Here is a 22,843-nt window from a genome sequence, read left to right on the forward strand (position 1 = left end):
AGCAAGCTGATGATGATTGATGAGTCAACGTGTCGTTAAAAGGGGAGAATGAATTTGATTGAGAAGGGAGGCACGCTACCTGATTGGAGTGCGTGGGTGGGTCGGTGGACAAAGCACTGGGATAAGTGAATTATAGGTTGGGAGGGAAACCTTGTTTAAAAAGGGGCATTTTGTACCATGCAACATGCTAATATTATTAAACTAGTGCTCATGATACCAGGTGATATTTATTTAGAACGTTTCGACCCTTAGGTCTTCATCAGGCATCCATATCCCAGGTGGGGGTGGAAGGTCCTGTATATAGGGGCAGTACAGTGACATCATGCCAATGATCGTTTTGAAGGACTAACACAGTTGGAAAGCCTAAAACCAAAAGAAAAATCAGAACATGTCCCCCGTTGGGGAAGGCATTTAAGGACATTATCAGGAAGCACTGGTACAGTATTGATACTGACCTACAATTGAAACCCATTTTGAAATATCCCCCACGTATGGTTTTTAAAAGATCTCCAAACGTGAGAGATATTGTGGATAAATCTGATTGCCCACCAGAGAAAAGGGAGAAAAGGGCAAGGTTCCGGAGGGTAATTACAAATGTGGCCAATGTGCTCAATGCAGCTTTAGTACAAGTGAGTTTGCCTACAACTCCAGCACCTGCGAAAAGTACCTGGATGTGCATATGTTCTTCAGCTTTATTACTACTATTAATCTACACATCCAACTGTACTATTCAACATGATGTTATTTCACATCAACATGATGGTATTTCACATGAGACTTGTAGCATATACAACTAATCAAAGGCCTCCGACGGAATGATGTCACTGGATAAATGAAATTCCTCGACGCCAAGCCAGTGAAACACCTGTTCAGTATCTCACTGTCAATTGCATCCTACCATACGGCCTATAATGACACAAAGCTACTGCCTGACAGAAAATAGGTTTTTAGAGAGAATACCTTTATAAGGATAACAACACTGCTTCACCACTATTCAACCCTACTACTGTTTGGATAAGGTAGGCTACTTGTCTGCTGTAAATTGAGAGACTACAAAAATGTTCAACTAATACAACAGACAATGTGTTAGTTTAGCCAGGTCTCAATTGCTCTTTGAAAGATGCCCTTCTACAGCGCTAGGACTTTCCTCTACACGAATCCTTGATAGAGAGAGAGATTGTGAGTTTCCCTACAAACAGTTTGTGGTAGAGCGGACTAGTTTATGTGCACAGACAAAGGATGCCCCTTTCAAACAAGTTAGGTTGCGTCACACTACAGCAAGGAGCTATACAGTTCATAGGCCCTGTCCCAATAGTTCTAAAATGCATCCTTCCTTGAATCCTTCTGTGAAGTCATCCCAGATCTATGGGTTGAAGCGATGGAAGCAAACAAATTGGAGAAAACTTGTTTCCATCCAGCACAGATCAATGACAACATCAAGTACTGAACATCACAAAAAAGGCCACGCAACAAAAAAAATCAATCTTAACTGAGGAAGGCATTGTATTCTGAATGGAATGACAAGGAAGCCAAGGATGCCTTTGAAAAGTATTGGAAAGGGGCCCCAAGCTGAAAAGCAGTATGAGGTAGGAATAAGATCTGCCTGGATAGGAGGCAGCTAGGAGCTAGGAGGCGGAACTGTAGTCTAGCTCCAGTCCAGTCCAGTACTCACACAGTGGCCCTGGGCTCCATAAGGCCGTCCGTCTGCGGCAGCACTAAAGACCAGAGAGCCATGGCTGCCTGAGTGGTGCACGTCCCGAGAGCTGCCGTAGTGGGAGCAGCTCAGCGGGGCGTAATTGGAATTATAGGACCGAGACAAGGCGTTCTGAACAGAGGAGGGCAACACACCACATTACATATACAGTAGGGTTTCCGTTAGCCGGTTATAGCCGGATTTCGTCCAAAATATATTTTTCAAACCGATAAATAAAATTGACCCGGCCAATTGTCCGGGAGAAGAAGAATAAATCCTATTGCAAAATAATGGCTTTTTAGCCTGTTCATTGATAGAAATACATTTGACTGGTCATTTTTTATAAATCTATAGGGCAATTCGCATAATTTTGTGGAATTAAGTTGGTTCGTGTATACAGTATATTCATTATGCATCTTATTTATCACATGCTTACAGCATACAGATACAGAGCCCTTGAGTGGAAAACCTGTCAGACAGCACAAGAGCTGCTGCAGCATCTTCTGGTGCTTTCAAGACAACTGGGAACTCTGAAGAATACGAGGTCAAATCATGAAGTCAGTGATCTTTATGTCATGAAGTCGGAGCTCTAGAAAGAGGCCCGAGTTTCCGAGTTGGAATTGTAAGTTGTACGACAGTTCAAAAAATATCTTTCACAGTTGAAGCTCGTTTTTTCCCCCTCCGTTCCCAGTTGCCTTGAATGCACTGAAGTCGTAGATTTCCGAGTTCCTAGATGTTTTGAGCGGGGCATTAAACGGCAATGGAAGTCACACACCACTTTGCAATGAGCTGGAGGAAGTATGCATTTTGAAAACATATACTTAATTGTTTGAAATCTAAACGTTTTAATGCATATTATGAGGCCTAATAAAATACTTTGCTTCAAAGTAGCCTATCAGATCTCCTCTCTTTCTACATTTCTAATGGATATTTTCATCTCTGTCACATGAAAGTGCTCACATGTGCAGTGCCCTTTTGACAACGGTGTTTTCCAGCCAATTGCATTATAGAACAAACATTTGTGCGTAGCCTTCTGTGCATTGCTGCGCTTATAATGTGACGAAATAATAGTTGATCAACATTTTAAGCTTTCTGATCGGTTGAATCAGACTCATTGCTTTAACGTTTAAAACAAAATGTAGCCTAGGCCTACTGGTTGTATGAATTTGGGATCTATCGTCCCACAACTGTCCCAGAGTGTATGGAAAAGGCCATTTCTTTCTCAACAAGCTGATCAATAGAATAGATAGCATAAACTTTTCTACTATAGTAAATTGACATAGGCCAGTCATTTTGCTGTTCTTTTTGGCTGAGGAAAAGTACACGTGGACAGTTATTCTAACTTGTTCAAAGTGTACATCAGAATTCGGTAAGAAGGACCGCAACGTCATTGCATCCTCGTCTTGCGTGTCCTGTTAATACGAATGACCATAATCTATATGTGATTTCTGTCATTCTGAGCACCGTGGGTGGACGCCCTAATCAGGTTACGCACCCAATCCATATGGGTCCGGTAAATTTCACCAAATGTCCGGTAAATTAAAATGTTGTCGGTCAAAATGTCCGGGCGCCACATTTTCCTAACGGAAACCCTGACATACAGCCAACACACACACATACAGGCAACACACACAGATACAATTGAGTGGGCATGCATTTCACTAAGTGGTTATGAATGATAAAACAATGGAAACAATATTGTTAACGTTAACATTCCACATGCTCTAACAGCAGGCAAGCATGCAGTGAATCACAAAACATTGTATTTCATACATTGAGTTAGTAGCAGCTTGTTTGCTTGTTACTCCAAACAGACTGTTGCAACATAGACATGCTTAAGAAACAATACATGTTATACGTAGACCCTTAATAAGCCCAGACAAGTGCAAACTGTTTAAATTTCAAAATGTAGCTTTCCAGTACAAAGCCGTTCCATTTATCAGGAGTCGACTGCCATTGACTACATGTGACAGTCAAACTCAGACCACAGAATCTGTTAACGTGGTTGTGTTCTTTAAGGAGATTTCAGCACGTAGCAAGTTGATGCTCTATAATTTAATTAGGAAGGAAATTGAATAAAATTAGACAAATCTTGCTTGTGAACAAGTGATTAAATGGCATCTCCCACTCATCATTTTCTCCTCTGTCTGTTCTGCTGGGCCTCTACTAATTAAGGATCAAGTGAGTAATCTCTCCTTTTCAAATCCAGGCCATTCATTCCACATTCTAAATCATATCACTGATTAAACCATGCGTCTGAGATAACATCAGGGCGGTCACTTTCATGGCTGTGTTCTAAAAGGTGCCCACTGTGGTGATGAAGTGGACAAGGAGAATGCAGACTGTAGCCCCCCTCAACCTGTGGTACCTAGGGACCATAGAGGAGCCACATCTTCATTACTTGTCCCATTCCTTTGCATAATTATGAACTGACGTCAAGGAATGGGACAAGTAACGAAGATAAGATAGTGAAACAAACACCACTATAATGTGGGTCATGAGGTTTCTGAATGGACGGTGTGAGGTCATCTCGGCAATGACGTGATCAAATCGAACGGACCTAATAACAACCTGGGCTGCTGACATAACGGTGTGATGATCTTAAAACGTTCCCAATCAAAAACACAGGTGACTATTAGAGCTGGGACGATAAACCAAAAACTTAAAATCGGCACCACCCAAACCGACATTTATCGAGGACGTTTTACTGCTTTCGACAATAACAATAAGTAGCCTTTACTAGAAATGAAATGTCTGCTAATATGGGCTATTGCTTACAGAACAATTGATAACTACAACATTCAAAGTAGTAGTAGTTTTAAAGGTAATATAGACAACTGGTGTACTTAATGGTATTCACTTTTTATCGTTGCGATAATTCAGTCAATTTAGAGAGAGATGGATTTTTGTCCATATCACCCATGTTTGACCTCTTATCGTGGCTGTGCCTTTATATCATACTGGATTTCTCTTAGTGGCAATTAAGACTATTATTAAACATACTGAATGAAAAGTACAATCAAATGGATTGCTCATTAAATATTCATCAAATACTCTACCTTTTCTATCTTCTTGGCCTCGATGTGGCGCATCACCTGATCTCTCCAGTCCACCGGTACCCTTCCTCCTGCTCCCGGTCCTCCTGGCCCATCCAGCAACGAGTGCTCAGACTTCACCCTGGCGTTGGGCCTCTTGCTGGGGCTGACGTGCTGGTAGTTGAAATCGCTGACTGACATGGTCCTCTCGGGCAGCTCGTGGGGCTGTGGCCTGGAGCTCTGGGGCCTTGGGGTGCTGGGCCCGTCAATGCTGTAGGTACGGGCCGACAGAGGCCTCTGCATGGCCTGAGCCATGGCCAGCGGCCCCCGGCCCAGGGTGTGGATGTCCCTGTACGTCATGTACTCTCCCTCGGGCACCTGCATGCGCCGGGGGTCCCCCATGGAGGAACTGCTGCTGCTCTGCCTCTGAAGGGTGCCGCTCCGTGGCTGACTTCCGAGGGGCAGGTGTCTCTCCTTAGCCCACATGTCACCGGGCGTGGGCCCCGTGGGCGGGCCTCTCTGTTGGGCCTGGAGGAGGTAGGGAGGAGCCTGGTTGCGGTTGGAGTAGTTGGTGTTGGCCAGAGAATGCTGGGGCGGAGGAAGGAAGCCCTGGTTGGGGGGGACGGGGGTCCTCTGGGTCCACAGGCCGTCTTTGGGCATGGTGCTGCTGGAGTACTGGACGTTGTACTGGGGCGGCGGGCCCATGGCCATGCCAGAGGGGACGGGGTAGCGGCCGGTGCTGACGGGGGGCTTGGAGTAGCTGGAGAGCAGGTCGGAGGAGGAAGCTGAGGAACCGGAGTAGACCTGGAAGGGCTGGTCGTTGAGCAGGGAGGCTGACTTGCTGCGGACGATGCTCTGGCCCTGGGCCCCCGGGCCGGCTCCGGCCATCCTGCCCACTACGCCACCCTCATAGGAGCCCCCCTCAGCGTCCAAGGAGTACAGCTTCATCCCCCCCGCCTCAATGTTGGTGATGCTCTGAGCCTTCGCCACTACAGGAGGGGAGCATCGTTTCTCCGGGGACAGCTCCTCGGTGCTGCGAGACAGAGACATGTTGCTGCTGGCCGTCACGCCCGCAGAAGCCGTCCGCACCACCGACGTGGCAGAGTCCACCCTCATAGGCGACACAGCCAGTCCCTCGCTGGAGTGGCTATTGAAGTGGTCGCCCAGCTGGTTGCCGTTCTTCAAGTGGTCCGTGATGGGCGCCGTAGAATTGTCATTGTTATACGGGGGAGGCAAGTGGTTAAAGTCCTCCTTGGCGCTCGAGCCGTTCGGGCGGTCGTCCGGTTGGACCACCATGTTGTCCGGCTGAGGTGGCAGCTTGGCCAAATTCATGTTGATCTGGTCCCACTTGGTGTAGGCGTCACCCATGCCATTGTTGTTGCCCTTCTCGATGAAGGCCAGCCTCTCCATGGACAGGTCGTAGTCACCCACCATCTTCTCGGGCTTGGACTCGTAGCCCTGCTGGGTCTTCAGGAGGGCCTGCAGGGACGTGACCGAGCCATTGCCATTCTGGAGGAGAGGGGTGCTCTCCTTCCGCTGGTTCATGTTTACATCCTCTTGCCTGGAACAGGAAGCGCAACATATTGGTTTGTTGTTGTTGACGAGTATTGTGCCATACAGAGTATAAGGGGGCGGCAGGTAGCCTAATGGTTAGAGTGTTGGACTAGTAACCGAAAGGTTGCAAGATCAAATCCCCGAGCTGACAAGGTAAAAATCTGTCGTTCTGACCCTGACCCTGATAACCCACTGTTCCTAGGCCGTCATTGAAAATATGAATTTGTTCTTAACTGACTTGCCTTGTTCAATAAAGGTCAAAAAAAATAATATATATATACAAATAAATAAGTAAACAAACCGACTACCACGCAGCTTAGCAGGAACCCCGGCCTACATCCCAATGACTAGGAAATCCCACCGGCTTATTTACATCGAGTATGAGCACACACTAAGGTATTTTCTGAGTTGAGCCAACATTTCAATGCAAGGGGGAAAATACTTATCTTTCACTAGGACTTTTATAGCTTCTATTTTCAAAGAAATCACATCCCTAATAGCAAGGAAATCACACCCTCCATCCTCAAGAAACCTAGAGAGGAACCATACTGCACCCACCTGCTTTTGGGTAGGAAGGGCATCTTGGCCTCTCTCTCAGGGGTGCACAGGGAGTTGTCCTGGCTGCTGTCCGTGGTCAGAGACACAGAGTCCGACATGCGCGACGGGGACGAACAGTTGCTGTTGTTCTGATTGCTGTTGGCCACCGTCTCGTCCAGCAACGAGTCAGCGTCTTTACCGTCATCTGTCAGACGAAGAGAGAACTCGGTCAGCGTGTACACATTGTTCTGACGGGGTTTAGGACGATTTCGGGGGGGTGTACTACCAAGCTGTGTACCCTGAGGACAGAATACACATGATGTAACGAACGTGTCAATACTACATAGAACTACTTAACTCAAATTAGGATTTGTCCATAAGTAACAACTTTGTTACATATGGACAAACCCTAACTTGAGTTAAGTACCAGCGTTCTAGCCATGTACTACTTCTAGTGGTGGTGAATCCTGCAAGGAGCCGCTGGTCTGGGTGGTACCTTTTCTGTTCTTACTTAGGGCCACCACCTTGGGCTGGTTGATGGTGATCTCGATCAGAGGAGGCCTCATCTCCGCTATCTTCATCTCCTCCTCCTCAGACGAAAGCTCCTCGGAGTCCTGCAGAGAAAAAGACTTGACACAGACACATTTAATATTTTTTTTAAATCACAAAATAAATGTGCAAGGGTCAAAATGTGTACGGCCAACGAGGTGTGTCGCATGTTCCGTAGTAGCGTACCTCCAGGGTGTCCTCATGGTTCATGGTCCTGGTGTTGTCGGAGGTTCGGAGAGAGGTCTTTTGGGAGTTGTAGGATTCAGAGGTCTCCAGGGGTGCCGTGGAGTCCTGGACACAGACAGGCGCTTTGGGCTCCATCTCCACTGGCTTGCCGTTGGCACAGGGAGCCTCAATCACCTGGTTAAAACCCCGAACCAACAGAAGGTTATATAAAGGAGACGTGTTTCTATCACAAAAGAGTCATTATTAGGTTATGTTATTTGTTACCCATTTAACACAACCGCTAATTCCTGTTGATCTCAGGTTTATTACGGCTGATTGTGATTTCCAATATATTATGTTTAACATATCAAATGAAATGAAAATATTTGCAAATACTTGTGGACATGTGGAGCAGTCTTTATTTTCTCTCATGCAATCATCCAATACAATACCCCAGGGTTCCCCAACTGTAGGCCCGCGGGTGATTTTATTTGCCCCCCCCCCCCCAAGTTTTCTGAGCGAAAAAATTTATTTAAAAAAAATCGGCCCGCAGCTGAATCTAGTTGATCCCTGCAATACACTGTATACAAGTTGTTTGTTGTATTTACGGAAAGTAGAAGAGTAGAAACTAGACTAGACAGTGTGTGTGTGTGTACACGTGCAGTTTGCACGTCTGCCAGTGTTTCCAGACAACAGGGCTCAGATGGAGGCCAACCTTGACTCCCACGTCCTGTACTCCCACATGGTTACGCTCGCTAGGTCTGGCATCCTTCCCTGACTCGTCGCCTGACTCGTCCTCCTTCAGCCTGTGGGCGACTGACTGGGCCGTCTTCACCATGTTCTTCAGCTCGTCTGGGTACGGTGTCGGGTAGCGCTTCAGGTTGCCCTCCTGGAAACACACACACACACACACACACACACAGTGGAGAGAGAGCGCGACACGCACATTAAAACCAGTGATCACAGAAGGTCCCTCAACTAGGGGGTAGGAGTTTGGTAGGGAGGGGGAGTTGGGTTTGCCTGCCAAGCGGAGGTGACGCCACCGCTCCTCAGTCAGACTGACCGTTTGAGAGGCGGTGTGCCTCTTCCCAGCAGGCCCGCCTTCTCAGTCTGCTGGAGAGACACTGCAGCCAGGCGGCCATATTGTGCCGGTGGGAGACGGTGTGAGACGGCACAATTGGTGGGAAGGAAATTATTCGGAACCACCGCACCATGAGCTTCCATTTCACAACGAGACGGTAGACACCAAACAACTAAATGGAAATTCTGTAGAACTTGGGTGCAGGCACACACATCTCTCTTGAATACGAGGGACAAAGGGAAAGGCCAATCTTTTATGGGTTGTAGCTTGAAGCACAAGATGACTAACAGATCTAGGCTGCGTGCCAAATAGCACTCTATTACCCTATGCAGTGCACTACTTTTGACCAGAGCCCTATGGATTCTGGTCAAATACAGTGCACTATATAGGGAGCCATTTGGTACACGACCTAGATTTTCCATTATAACAAGAGGAGATTGAAAAAAAAACTTGCTTTTGTGCCAGAAAGCCCATTTGTAACCCTTGCTCCAGTGTTTAAACAACCTTAACAACTTAGTAATGAGAACTGTGTAATGTGCAAAAGCAATGAGAGTACAGAGCAGCGTTATTTTACCCTTGTTCTCGACGGGGCCAAATGGACATCGTTTTGTCATCTACTTTCATTAGCTTGCATTTGCATAGTGTCACCCTCAGTTTGTCAGCTACAATCTATAGCACAGCAAGTTAAGAGAGTTAGTTTTTCTTGGCTGTGTGCGTACATAAGGGTGTGTGCTAGTGTGTGTGTTCGTTTGTGTCTATGCATGTGTGTGGGGTACTGACCCGTGGAGGCGTCTCCCTCTCATCCTTGTCCTCGTCACACTCGAAGGCCACCTGGGCCCGCTGCTTCCTCTGCTCCTCCCACAGGGAGGGGTTAAAGCTCTCACTGTCAGAGCTGGGGATGTCTGGGGAGGAGAAAGACAACCAAATGTCAACCTTTATGCAGAATTCCAATGACATTTGTTAAACATACACCTAGAGATAAAATAATTGAATAAAATATGATACCTTAGCAGTTATGTACCATTAATGAAAACATCGTCCCCTGCCTAGAGTAGGTTTTTCAGTTTCTCCCCCGAAACCATACGGTATGGGGCCTTAAATGTATGTTTGCGGTATCAATATCACTTGATATCCACAAAAATGTATGTGTGAGGTAAATTCATAGTGTTGAAAAACACTGGTGGGAATTCTGTTTGTTTTTGACAGCTTAGCCCAGTCATGTTTCCGGACCAGTTTTCTCCAAGCCTGGGCTGCGCTTGACGCAAAGATTCCACTTCAGAGTAGTAAAAAAGTAGTGTTGCTAGGAAACAGGTTAAGACATTTTAGTCTCTCTCCCTCCAGAATCTATTTAGTTTCAATTTTGGAGATTTACCTCTGTCTAGGCAAACAATAGGAGCTAGTGCGCACAGCTCAGTACATCACTGGGGCCAAGCTTCCTGCCATCCAGGACCCGTATACCAGGCGGAGTCAGAGGAAGGCCCTAAAAATTGTCAAAGACTCCAGCCACCCTAGTCATAGATGGTACTCTCTGCTACCGCACGGTAAGCGGTACCGGAGCGCCAAGTCTAGGTCCAAGAGGCTTCTAAACAGCTTCTACCCCCAAGCCATAAGACTCCTGAACATCTAATCAAATGGCTACCCAGACTATTTGATTTGCCCCTCTTCTACACTGCTGCTACTCTGTTATTATCTATGCATAGTCACTTTACTAACTCTACCTACATGTTTTACATGTATATATTACCTCAATTACTTCGACACCAGTACCCCCTGTACATAGCCTCGCTATTGTTATTTACTGCTGCTCTTTAATTATTTGTTATTCTTATCTCTTCCTTTTTTTCATTTTGGTATTTTCTTAAAACTGCATTGTTGGTTAAGGGCATGTAAGTAAGCATTTCACTGTAAGGTCTATCTATACCTGTTGTATACAATATTTCCTTCAGTGGTAGGTTTTTAAATCCAAAAGTAACATCACTCCTGTGGCATATTTTCAGTATTTTCACGAGATTTAATTCTCCCTGCAACTTCACCAGACAGCCGCTGTGTCAGACTTCATGGTAATTTGATCCGACTGCTATTCGTGGTGCAAAAAATTATGAATTTGCCGCTATTGCGCTTGAAAAGGGCTCGGATTTCTTATGCGGCTTCCACAACACTTTTGACGACCCCTGGTCGTTCCAATTAAGCGGCTGAGTAGATCTGGCGGATGCCACAAAAGCAAATTGTAACGCAAAAGCAGTGCACTAATAACAGATTCACTATTTCCCCTCCAAGAGCTAGCACCTGTGGCTCTCCTGAACACTGATTCTGCTTGTTCATTATTTAAAAAAAGTCATAGGTGAGAAAGAGTCACTACCAGACGTGGATTTAAATAGTTTTTCCTTCTCTTTGCACTTGATCTAGCTTGCAAGGAAACAAATGGAGCTATCCCAAAAGTGCAAGCCTTGTCCACCCAGCCCCGTTGAAATGTCAAGCTAAATCAGCTAAAGAAAAGAAAATATCTAACCTGTAGTATCCTCGACCGACAGGAGGTCAGAGAGAGCAGGCTGGCTAACTGATGTAACAGTACACCTAGCGCCCAAGGTAACAGGTGCAGAGAGGGAGGGGTAACGGATAGTGTTTCTACACGGTCCTCCTCCTCAGAGTAGGCCGTGACTGACATCGATGGTGGCCCAGTTCTATTCGATTGATGAAAGTATTCGGAGGGGAAACATGGCATTCGTGTATCTAAACACATACTATATGTGATTACCTCGAGGAGAGATGCATTGTCAAGATGTTTGAACAGGACTGAGCCTACAGCATATATTTTTAGTATTAGTCTAAGTCAGCAACACGCTGCTCTTGAGCCGCATGCGCATCAACCACCTTGCAACTCCCTGGCTATTTATAGATTTAATATATACATATATGTACAGTACCAGTCAAACGTTTGGACACACCTACTCATTCAATGGTTTCTCTTTATTTTTTACTATTTTATACATTGCAGAATAATAGTGAAGATATCAAACTATGAAATAACACATAAGGAATCATGTAGTAACCAAAAAAGTGTTTAACAAATCAACATATATTTGATATTCTTCAAAGTAGCCACCCTTTGCCTTGATGACAGCTTTGCACACTCTTGGCATTCTCTCAACCAGGTCAGGAACAAAGGGACAATGTATCCAAGACCCCTTGATAAAGTTGCTTGGATTCCAAATCTGAGTTGTTGACCAGTAGCATTACTGTTGAGTTAACTTCCAATCAGATATCAGACCTACAGGATGTTATCACACCAGAACCTACCCAGAGGTGTTAGACAATGGAGGATGGCAAGAGCAACACAGAAGGCTGATTTTCTGAGAAGACAATAACACCTTTTCAATAGAGTGTAAAGAGTCACTTTTGGGGGCTGGGCCACCCTACACAGTATAATAAAATATTGATTACAATCAAACCTTCTGTTTGATTATAATAGTTGTGTATCTGGGTTTCATTATTCAATGTCTTGCGGGGCTTGATGTGGGTATTTCAATTAATTACCGAAGAACAATATTTTCTTTGTTGTTAGGTTTTAAATTTAAAAAAATAACATCTCTCCTGCAGCATATTTACAGTATTTTCACGAGATTCAATTCTCCCTGCAACTTCACCAGACAGCCGCTGTGTCAGATTCTGTGGTAATTTGATCCGACTGCTATTCGTGGTGCTGAAAATCAGATATTGCCTCTATTGAGCTTGAAAAGGGCTTGGATTTTTATATGGGGCTCCCTTAATACTTTATTTTTTTTGGGGGGGGGACGACCCCTGGTCTAGGTTGTCTAGTGTAGGATGTATTGTAAAAGAGAACAGAGCCTACCCCACAGATAGTAGGCCTAAGTATTAGTCTAAGACTCGGTTGTCTAGTACTCACAGTCCTCTGTCCTGGTCTGCTGGGGGAACATGTAGTTGGTGAGTACCGTCTTGTGGGTCTCTGGATCGTCCTCCTTCTGCAGAGGGATGAGGGGCTTCGACTGTGGGGGGAGAGAGAAAGAGACAATACAAGACAGTGCTATAAGAGTAAATGTTGAACATCCTTATGGCTTATGAAAACTGTCAGGAAAACGCAATTCCTTGCCAAGTAATAGTTTGTCAAATAAGCAAGGGAGAGGACAGTCATAGGAATCTTTTATGGATATGTATTCACTGGGGTTGTCACTAGTTACCACAGCCACAAAGTCAAAACAAATGTTTGCATTTTTGGTCTTCATTTAAGGTTAGGTATAAAATTTGCAGTGTGGTTAAGGTTAGGTTTCAAATCATAATTTACCACAAATTGTAGAAATAGGCGGAATTTATGATTTTTGTGGCTGTGGTAACTAGTAACAAACATTCACTGGTGGAAATAATCCATTTCATTTGGTTTCCAAACCTACTAAAGGACAGTAACATTAGGAGATGATCAGAGCTGTATTTCTTTGGAGGAGGTCTGGTGTGGCAGGGCTGGGCAATATCACATTTATTTGAATGCATGTTTTTACGTGATATTCCAAATGCCTGTATCGCAAGAATCAAGTAATCTTTTGTTTTTATGAGCCTTTATGTCCGCTAGTTCTCGTGTCTTTTTTTTTTTTTTTTTTTACACCAGAGATTTGTATCTAATGACGAGACGCTCATGTCTCCGCAGTATGTGAGCGGAGCGTGCCCAATTTGACTGGAGCGTGGAGCGAGATTCCCAAAGGATGGAGTGTCGGCCTTCTCGCCCGCTCCAATTTCGCTCCCTTCACGAGCTCAGGGCATGCCCGGCCCAGCATGCATTTGTAGTCTACTTGTGTGCTGCTATAGCCCCTTGCTTTAGCTACTGTCATGGAGTTCATAAATATTTTCATAACGAAACTAATAAAAAAAACACAGGTGCTAAATCAAGGTGACTTGAGGACCAAGAGCAAGAGCAAGAGAGGGAGGCAAGAGAGGGAGTGTGGTGATGTGTCCACAACTAAAGAATCATTGTGGAATCTGAAAGACAAGTATCCCAAAAGCATGATGGTGTACTTACTAGATGCACATGCTAAAAGGAAAGGAACAAGGTGGGTAGATAACTAAGTGTGTCATTGCAGCAAAATATTTAAAAAACGTTTAGTTCAGAATCTTGTTTTTAGGTACCTTTTGGCAAACTCCAAGCGGGCTGTCATGTGCCTTTTATTGAGGAGTGGCTTCCATCTGGCCACTACCATAAAGGCCTGATTGGTGGAGTGTTGCAGAGATGGGAGAACCTTCCAGAAGGACAACCAACTCTACAGAGAAACTCTGGAGCTCTGTCAGAGTGACCATCGGGTTCTTGGTCACCTCCCTGACCAAGTCCCTTCTCCCCAGATTACTCAGTTTGGCCGTGGTTCCAAACTTCTTCCATTTAAGAATGATGGAGGCCACTGTGTTCTTGGGGACCTTCAATGCTGCAGAAAGTTTTGGTACCCTTCCCCAGATCTGGGCCTCAGCACAATCCTGTCTTGGAGCTCTACGGACAATGCCTTCAACCTCATGGCTTGGTTTTTGCTCTGACATGCACTGTCAACTGTGGGACCTTATATCGACAGGTGTGTGCCTTTCCAAATCATGTCCAATCAATTTAATTTACCACAGGTGGACTCCAATCAAGTTGTAGAAACATCAAGGATGATCAAAGGAAACAGGATGCAGCTGAGCTCAATTTAAAGTCTCATAGGAAAGGGTCTGAATACTTATGTAAATAAGTAAAAAAATGTTTTGAATTTTTAATACATTTGCAAGAAATCCTAAAAACCTATTTTCGCTTTGTCATTATGGGGTATTGTGTGTAGTTTGATGAGGAAAAAAGTAATTTAAACTAGTTTAGAATAAGGCTGTAACGTAACAAAATGTGGAAAAGGGGAAGGGGTCTGAATACTTTCTGAATGCACTGGAAGCCACTCAACCAAGACATGCTTGTTTTGTTTTAGAGAGCGCTTCTCCCTCTCTGGTCAAATCTTCTCAGCACAGCGAACTATCAGCGGCTTTCACTTTTCAGCTTTGGAGAAAGGCCCTCTGTGCCATATGGTGTGTCTGCAGGATTAGTCGCCATGGAAGTGTTTTATTACCTTTAATCTGAGTTTTGGCGGGTTGTACTGTGTCCAATGGGATTAGTCCATGGCTGGCTGTCGGGAGCGGCGGGTTGCACCACTATACTTGGGTCGCTCGTTTTCTTGCCCCAGAAAATGACCACCAATCGCCATGCTTTCCACAATGACCACCATTGTGTGTGAGGTAACAGTGGGTAAAGCTATCAATGCCTCCGTCAGCATTGGCTGATTGTTAGGCCTAAATAATCACAAAATTAAATATGCCATGGCATGGTATCTGGAGATACTGTAGGGGTTTGACATGGTTTTATTACGCCGTTTGAGAAGTAGAGCGACATGGAAGTGCACTGGCTCCCACACGTTTGAGAACATCTCAGAGACCACGTGTGTGTGTGTCTGTGTGTGTCAGACATTCAATTACAATTACAATTCTCATGACACTGCAGGGAGGCTTTTGAAACAAGAGGGTCATACAACAAGCACCTTGATGGTCCATACAAACAATGAACAGAGATTTCCCCACGAGTAAAGAAATAAGCCTATATGGAATACAGTACGAAGCACTGAAAGCCCCATAGTGGAGGTGAAAGCCAAGATGCTGTGTACACACCTGGTTCTCAGACAGCCACATAGCAGTCATCTGGTTGAGCTTGGTGAAGCTGTAGGGAAGATTCCTCAACCTGGAGACAGAGAAAGTATTACAGTTAAAGTCACCCTGCACATTACCGACCCGAGAAAGATATGGGACAGATATAAACTGACAACGAAAAGCACTATTTAGAGAATAGGGTGTAATATTACGTATCCATAACAACTTAAACCACACTTAATTTTACAGATACTGCTGTCCGATATTAATAACGGCCCAAATCTTTAAGTGCTATTGTCTAACGTCTACGGGTTAACTTTTTAAAGTGCACAGAAAATCAGATAGACTATCCTCTTATGTTTGTTGTGTAGTAAAAATGTTCCAGTAAGATTTTTATTTGTTTCTTCCTGTGAAGCACATTGAGTTGCATTCCATGTCTGAAATATGCTGTATAAATAAAGCTTGATTTGATTACATCTTGAACAGGTAGGAAACAGGTGCTGTGTCAAATGTGTCTCCAAGGCCAAAGTGGGAATGAGAAATAAGTGGTCCCGGGGTAATAAACAGGTCTCTTTCTCGCTGTAAAAACTGGAGGATAGGAACTCATTTACAGCAGGTTACAGGGTTACTGCTGAGTCATGGTAAAATCTATTTAGTGCTGCTGGCAGTGAGAGGACTGGAGCGGCTAGTGTGTGTGGCCATGCCTGGAAAAACACCTGGAAATAACCCCTATTCCTTCCTGATGGAGGTTTTGTGAGTGTCTGAAATCAATCCACTCAATCTTCCTGGTCCAAACGTTATCTTCCTGGTTCAAGGCTTTAACTCCTGTATCATTATTCACCAATGATTTACTTCTAGGGTCTCCGGGAGTTTGGGTAAATGTGTGCAAAGTGGGGGAATGCATTCTGATTATTTTTCTCCATTGTTGACACACACAGCCCGTGTGTGTGTTTTTTCAGCGCCTTATATAATCCACTTTGGTGGCGGACGCAGCAGAGAGAGATTGCTCTGGTGCCAGCGCTGGTTCCAATAAGCTGGATGGACATGTTTTACAAGGCACCGTGTGGCAACAGTAGAGTGGCTTTGCACAATAAAGGGAGCAGCTGGTAGACCGGTACCCATTTTAACTACTGTGTTAAACTTGTGTGTCGACTGTTCGAGCGCTCCAATGAAACCCTCTGAGAACACCAGCACCAATGGGAAAAGTTAGAGGAGATCAAATTGATTTGAGTGATGTTCACAGCAACACATAAGCGAAAGTTGCAATAATACATTGTGTCGTCAAGTTCCACGGATTAAAGATTGGGTTAACGTGATGCTGTGAAGCTTGGGCTTTAGCCATGGTACCACATATGGATGTTCAACCATTTGTTTTATCCATAACATCTCCATTTCAGCTGCATGTGAACCAGGCTAAGTAAAGTAAATACTGTGTGTGGAAATGTGTGACGCCTCCCTGGGGGGGGGGTTAGAGTGTGTGCGTAGCCTCTCCTGCAGCGTCTGTGACTCTCCATTCAACCCTGACAAATGTGCTGCCTCCACCCCACTAGTACTAGAGATTAATTTTCACTGCAGTCATATTTTCAACAATGCCTATCCTCATTTGTAACCCATGTTTAATGTGATTAACGTTCCCCCATCTTAGCTGGGATAAGGAGTGTAGCGGGTTGAGATGGTAGTGACGAGGGGGGATGTGACATGGGAGAGTTGCGCCGAACCTGGATAAGACTGCGTGATGAAGAATGACAGACTTTCTCAATAAAAGAGGCCCCATCAACTCTGATCTCCTGCCTATCTGGCTGCTTTCCAGATTGCATCGACAATCTGACTGGACTGCCACCCGGCTGAGACGGGAGGAGTAGAGACAGGAGGCTAGACTCACTTGTTGTCACTGAGGTTGATGACCTTGAGCTTGGTCATGTCTCCCATCTCCTCGGGCAGAGACTCCAGCTTGTTGGAGTGCAGGAACAACACGGTGGCATTCTTCCAGCTGCCCATCTGATGTGCAGATAAGAGGGATAGGACAGAGGGATAGGAAATCATCACACAGCTGGGGCCGGACACGATAAGTTGATGTGAAACACACACACACAATTTATGTTTTGTACATAAGCACACAGCACAGCGTGCACATAATAACACAAACCGGCACTCGTAAACACACTGCGTGGGACTCCAATGCTCACCTCTGGGGGCAGCTGTGTGAGGAAGTTGTGGTCAGCGGCGAAGGTGCGTATGCTGACACACTGTCCGATGGAGGAGGGCAGAGCCTCAATCTCGTTAAAACTACAGTCCAGCTCATCCAGGGCTGCCAGCCTACAGAGGTGGAACAAGAGGAGGAAGAAGAAACAGAGGGAAAGGAGGAGGACAGGCAGAGGACGAGGAGAAGAGAAAATAGGTGTTTAGTGTGGACAGGGCTTTGGTTGAATTATTCATTCTAGAGGCATTTTATCACGAGGGACAGGAGACAGCTTTATACCATAGTGAGGGAAGTCCTAAAAAATGTATTTTTCCTGCTCGAACTAGCCAACAGTCCTTGGAATCTTTATCCCCTGTCAAATGTCCTATTTTCTGACTGACTCAGCTGCCATAACTATCTCGGACTGCACTACACGGCATATCATGAAAAAAGAGTGAATGATTATTCTGTGACTGGAAGACTCGCTGGAGAAGAGGTTACTCTACATCCAAAACTCTTCCATACTGTATCTGGTTCTCATTATTCTGTTTTCTCATGCTAGCATACACTGAATATATCTGGTGTTTTTATTCCAGCATTAATACAAAAAAGACATACTGCGTCTGCGGATAGATGTTTCACATGTGAAATTTAAGCTGGAGTTGAGCCAGAGTAGCCTCTGCTGAGGTCCCAACAACTGGATGTTCCGGTTCTTGAGGGGAAATGGAAAGAGAGCCTGTGACTCGACTTCCACTTTTGGACGTTATCAAGGCGACACTCAATCTTCACTCTTCCTCCACATTTACTGGATTGGATGAACAGTGCAGGAGAGAACCCCGAAAGTTTTTGTTTCCTTCTCGTCAAGACCAGTATGTGGGGGGGGCGAATCTAGTTTCAGACGTTTATTATATGCCAGCTACATTAGATTAAGCCAGAGTAAGCATATGCGACCAAATACGTTGCCATGCGACCAGCAGTTTCATGTTGGGAGCACTGTGCACCCAAAAGACCATCTCCCAGATAATAATTGTTGTAATGATAAGGCTTCGCTGTACCATTGTTTCCGAGTGCCCTAAAGGAAAAACAAAGTGCAGATTCGTTAGCATCATGGTTGCACCATTACTACAGCGAAAACAGCTTGCTTCTAGCCCAAACAGGGCAAAGGATTGGATCCATATTAACAAATAAAAACCTTCCTCTCAAAACCACATTTTACATTCATAAACCATGTCGTGGGCCGTTCTAAAACTACGTGCAAGCCGTTACCCAAAATCGTGATTTTACACAATGTAGAAACTTATATTGTACAAATGACTTCGTAATTTAAATGACAGGTATTCGCATCAACATTTGAGCTTTTATAATAAACTGAAGTATTTAAAGTGTTACATATTCATTTCTAGAGCACAACATGTTCTTCAAAAGTAGCTAGACTTCATATAGGCTATCTCAAATCAATAAAAAATGTGCTACTAACTACAATTTGGGAGCACCAGTGATACCAATGAAAAATATTAATTTAGAACCCTGGTCACCGGTAGGCCAGAAGGCATTACAGGGGCGCTGCAATCAAATCAAATAACTGTATGTGTCATATGCTTCGTAAACAACAGGTGTAGACTAACAGTGAAATGCTTACTTAAGGGCCCTTCCCAACAATGCAGAGAAAAAATTGAATTGGAAAAATACTACAAAAATAATGACAAGGAATACACAATGAGTAAATATAACTTGGCTATAAACACGGGGTACCAGTGTTCCATTCAGGTTTTTTTTTGTTTTTTTTATTATTATTTTCTACATTGTAGAATAATAGTGAAGACATCAAAACTGCCAAGAGTGTGCAAAGCTGTCATCAAGGCAAAGGGTGGCTACTTAGAAGAATATCAAATATAACATATATTTAGATTTTTCAACACTTTTTTGGTTACTACATGACTCCATATGTGTTATTTCATAGTTAGTTTTACAATGTAGAAAATAGTACAAATAAAGAAAAACCCTGGAATGAGTATGTGTGTCCAAACTTTTGACTGGTACTGTAGCTAGGGATAAAGTGATTAGGCAACAGGATAGATAAACAGTAGCAGCAGCGTATGAGTAAAAAAGGGTCAATGCAGATAGTCCAGGTAGCTATTTGTTTAACTATTTAGCAGTCTTACGGCTTGTGGGTAGAAGCTGTTCATGGTCCTGTTGGTTCAAGTCTTGCTGTATTTATGTCGCTTCACACGCGGTAGCAGAGAGAACTGTCTGACTTGGGTGGCTGGAGTTCCAGGTATAGAGGTCATGGATGTTTTATATATATTTTTTATATTTAACCTTTATTTAACTAGGCAAGTCAGTTATGAACAAATTCTCGTTTACAATGACGGCCTAGGAACGGTGGGTTAACTGCCTTGTTCAGGGGCAGAACGACAGATTTTTACCTTGACAGCTCAATGATTCGATCTAGCAACCTTTCGGTTACTGGCCCAACGCTCTAACCACTGGGCTAACTGCTGCCCCGATGGCAGGGAACTCGGCCCCAGTGATGTACCCAGCGGTCGGATACCAAGCAGTTGCAATACCAAGTGGTGATGCAGCCAGTCAAGACGATCTCAATGGTGCATCTGTAGAACTTTTTGAGGATCTGATGGCCCATGCCAAAAACCCTTTCAGCCTCTTGAGGGGGAAGAGGTGTTGTCGTGTCTTCTTCACGACTGTGTTGGTGTGTGTGGACCATGTTAATTCCTTAATGATGTGGACACCGAGGAACTTGAAGCTCTCGCCCTGCTCATCTACAAGCCCGTCGATGTGGACGGGGGCATGCTCATGCCTCCGTTTACTGTAGTCCACGATCACTTCCTTTGTCTTGCTGACTTTGAGGGAAATGTTGTCCTGGCCCCACACTGTCCGGTCACTGACCTCCTCCTATAGGCTGCCTCATCATCGTCGGTGATCAGGCTTACCACTGGCATGTCGTTAGGAAACTTAATAATAGTGTTAGGTGAACAGGGAGTACAGGAGGGGGCTAAGCATGCACCCCTGAGCGACCCCCCCGTGCTGAGGGTCAGCGTGGCGGATGTGTTGTTGCCTACCCTCACCACCTGGGGGCGGCCCATCAGGAAGTCCAGGATCCAGTTGCTGATGGAGGTGTTTAGCCCCAGGGTCCTTAGCTTAGTGATGATCTTGGAGGGCACTATGGTGTTGAACGCTGAGCTGTAGTCAATGAACAGCATTCTCACACAGGTGTTCCTCTTGTTCAGGTGGGAGAGGGCAGTGTGGAGTCCAATAGAGATTGCGTCATCTGTGGATCTGTTGGGGCGGGATGCGAATTGGAGTGGGTCCAGGGTGTCTGAGATGATGGTGTTGATGTGGGCCATGACCAGCCTTTACAAGCATTTCATGGCTACAGATGTGAGTGCTACGGGCGATAGTCATTTAGACAGGTTACCTTGGCGCTCTTGGGGACTGCTTGAAACATGAACGTATTACAGACTGGGTCAGGGAGAGGTTGAAAATGTCAGTGAACAGCTGGTCAGGGCATGCTCTGAGTACGTGTCCTGCTGCAGCTGACCCTGTGCCTCAGTATGTGTGTGTGTACGCGTGTGCGTGCATGCATGGGTTGGGAAAAGGCAGAAAACAAATCTCAGAAAAACGGACAATAAAGTTCTATTGAAAACAGAGAAGATAGGAGAAAAGGCTGGCAGCTGGCGATTTCTGCGCCATTAAAAATGTAAATGCACGCTTTTCTAAAGGCAAAGTGAGATGGACCTGCTGCTTACTGGCCAGTCACCAAAGGCTGTGGGATAAAAATAGCTGATAGAGGAGAACAACTTGTGTTCTAGTATTATCATTCTCCATATTCTCTATGCAGTGGTTCCCAAACTTTTTATAGTCCTGTACCCCTTCAAACATTCAACCTCCAGCTGTGTACCACCTCTAGCACCAGGGTCAGCGCACTCTAAAATGTTGTTTTTTGCCATCATTGTAAGCCTGTCACACACACACACACACACAAACAATACTATACATGTATTAAAACATAAGAATCAGTGTGAGTTTTTGTCACAACCCGGCTCATGGGAAGTGACAGAGCTCTTACAGGACCAGGGCACAAATAATAATATAATAATAATGAATAATTTTGCACTTTATTTAGCCATCTTACACAAAAATAGTGAATAACTCACCACAGATTAACGAGAATGGTGTGCTTGAAAGGATGCGCATAACTCTGCAATGTTGGGTGGTATTGGAGAGAGTCTTCGTCTTAAATCATTTTCCACACAGTCTGTGCCTGTATTTAGTTTTCATGCTAATGAGGGCCGAGAATCCACTTTCACATATGTATGTGGTTGCAAAAGGCATCAGTATCTTAACAGCACGATTTGCCAAGAAACTCTGAGCGCAGCCCTATCCAGAAATCTAGCAGTGGCTTCTGATTAAATTACATTTTCACAGAACCACTTGTTGCAATTTAGATGAGGCTCTCTTGTTCAGATATCAGTAAGTGGACTGAGGCAGGGCATGAAAGGGATAATGAATCCAGTTGTTTGTGTCATCCGTTTTGGGAAATTGCCTGCGGAGTTGCACACCCAGCTCACTCAGATGCTTTGCTATATCACATTTGACATTGTCCGTCAGCTTGAGTTAGGGAGTAACTGCTTGCACACGCGTTACCACTCCACTATGTTTCACTGTCATGGCTTTTGCATCATCAGTACATACCAACACATCTTGACCACCAAAGTCCATTTGATGTCACAAAGCTGCCCAGTACTTTAAAAATATCCTCTCACGTTGTCCTGGTTTCCAGTGGTTTGCGAAAGAGGATGTCTTCCTTAACTGACCGCCCATAAACGCAACGGACATATACCAGGACATGGGCCCGACACGTCTGTCATCCAGCTGTAACGCATAATATTCACTGGCTTGTATGCGAAGCAGTAATTGTTTCAAAACATCTCCTGCCATGACAGTGATGCGTCGTGAAACACTGTTGTTTGATGGCGGCATTGTCTGTATAGTTTTTTTGGCCTTTCCCCCAGCATTGTCCCAGCCATATCTGCAGCAACAGGAAGAATTAAGTCCTCCACAATAGTATGAGGCTTGCCTGTCTTAGCCACTCGGTAGCTCACCATAAAATACGCTTCTTATTAATGGTATCTCTTGCTTTTATACATGTCTTTATTCTCGCTCAGAAAACTCATGAGGCTTATTTTTCAAATTGTCATGTTTAGTTTCTAAATGTCTGCGCAAGAGTGAAGGTTTCCCGCGAGAGAGTAACGGTTAATGTTATTGGATCTTAATCATTTGACTAGGCTACCTGTATTTGACATTGTATTGTTATCTCGCTGAACACTAGATGGTTAAATTTTATTTTTGGCAGTGAAACGAGACTACTCAGGCGAGAA

The 22,843-nt window shown here is 44.7% G+C and overlaps 1 protein-coding gene across 3 annotated transcripts in view; it reads right to left on the reverse strand.

The window, feature by feature from the left end:
• LOC120020969 (erbin-like) overlaps nucleotides 1–22,843 on the reverse strand; it is a 145,185-nt gene that overhangs the window by 8,896 nt on the left and 113,446 nt on the right. The window contains exons 12-22 of one of the 3 annotated variants that reach the window (XM_038964641.1): nucleotides 17,455–17,584; nucleotides 17,151–17,266; nucleotides 15,290–15,359; nucleotides 12,519–12,618; nucleotides 9,395–9,516; nucleotides 8,249–8,422; nucleotides 7,555–7,728; nucleotides 7,331–7,448; nucleotides 6,841–7,024; nucleotides 4,753–6,289; nucleotides 1,673–1,825 (exon numbers count right to left, since the gene is read on the reverse strand). In XM_038964641.1, the coding sequence (XP_038820569.1) occupies nucleotides 1,673–1,825; nucleotides 4,753–6,289; nucleotides 6,841–7,024; nucleotides 7,331–7,448; nucleotides 7,555–7,728; nucleotides 8,249–8,422; nucleotides 9,395–9,516; nucleotides 12,519–12,618; nucleotides 15,290–15,359; nucleotides 17,151–17,266; nucleotides 17,455–17,584 (2,878 nt within the window). Of the gene's footprint in view, nucleotides 1–1,672; nucleotides 1,826–4,752; nucleotides 6,290–6,840; nucleotides 7,025–7,315; nucleotides 7,449–7,554; nucleotides 7,729–8,248; nucleotides 8,423–9,394; nucleotides 9,517–12,518; nucleotides 12,619–15,289; nucleotides 15,360–17,150; nucleotides 17,267–17,454; nucleotides 17,585–22,843 lie in introns of all 3 variants that reach the window. The other 2 variants (XM_038964640.1, XM_038964642.1) reach the window with 2 other exon arrangements.

The sequence above is a fragment of the Salvelinus namaycush genome, chromosome 26, assembly GCF_016432855.1.
Source record: "Salvelinus namaycush isolate Seneca chromosome 26, SaNama_1.0, whole genome shotgun sequence".
In the NCBI taxonomy this organism is placed as follows: Eukaryota; Metazoa; Chordata; class Actinopteri; order Salmoniformes; family Salmonidae; genus Salvelinus; species Salvelinus namaycush.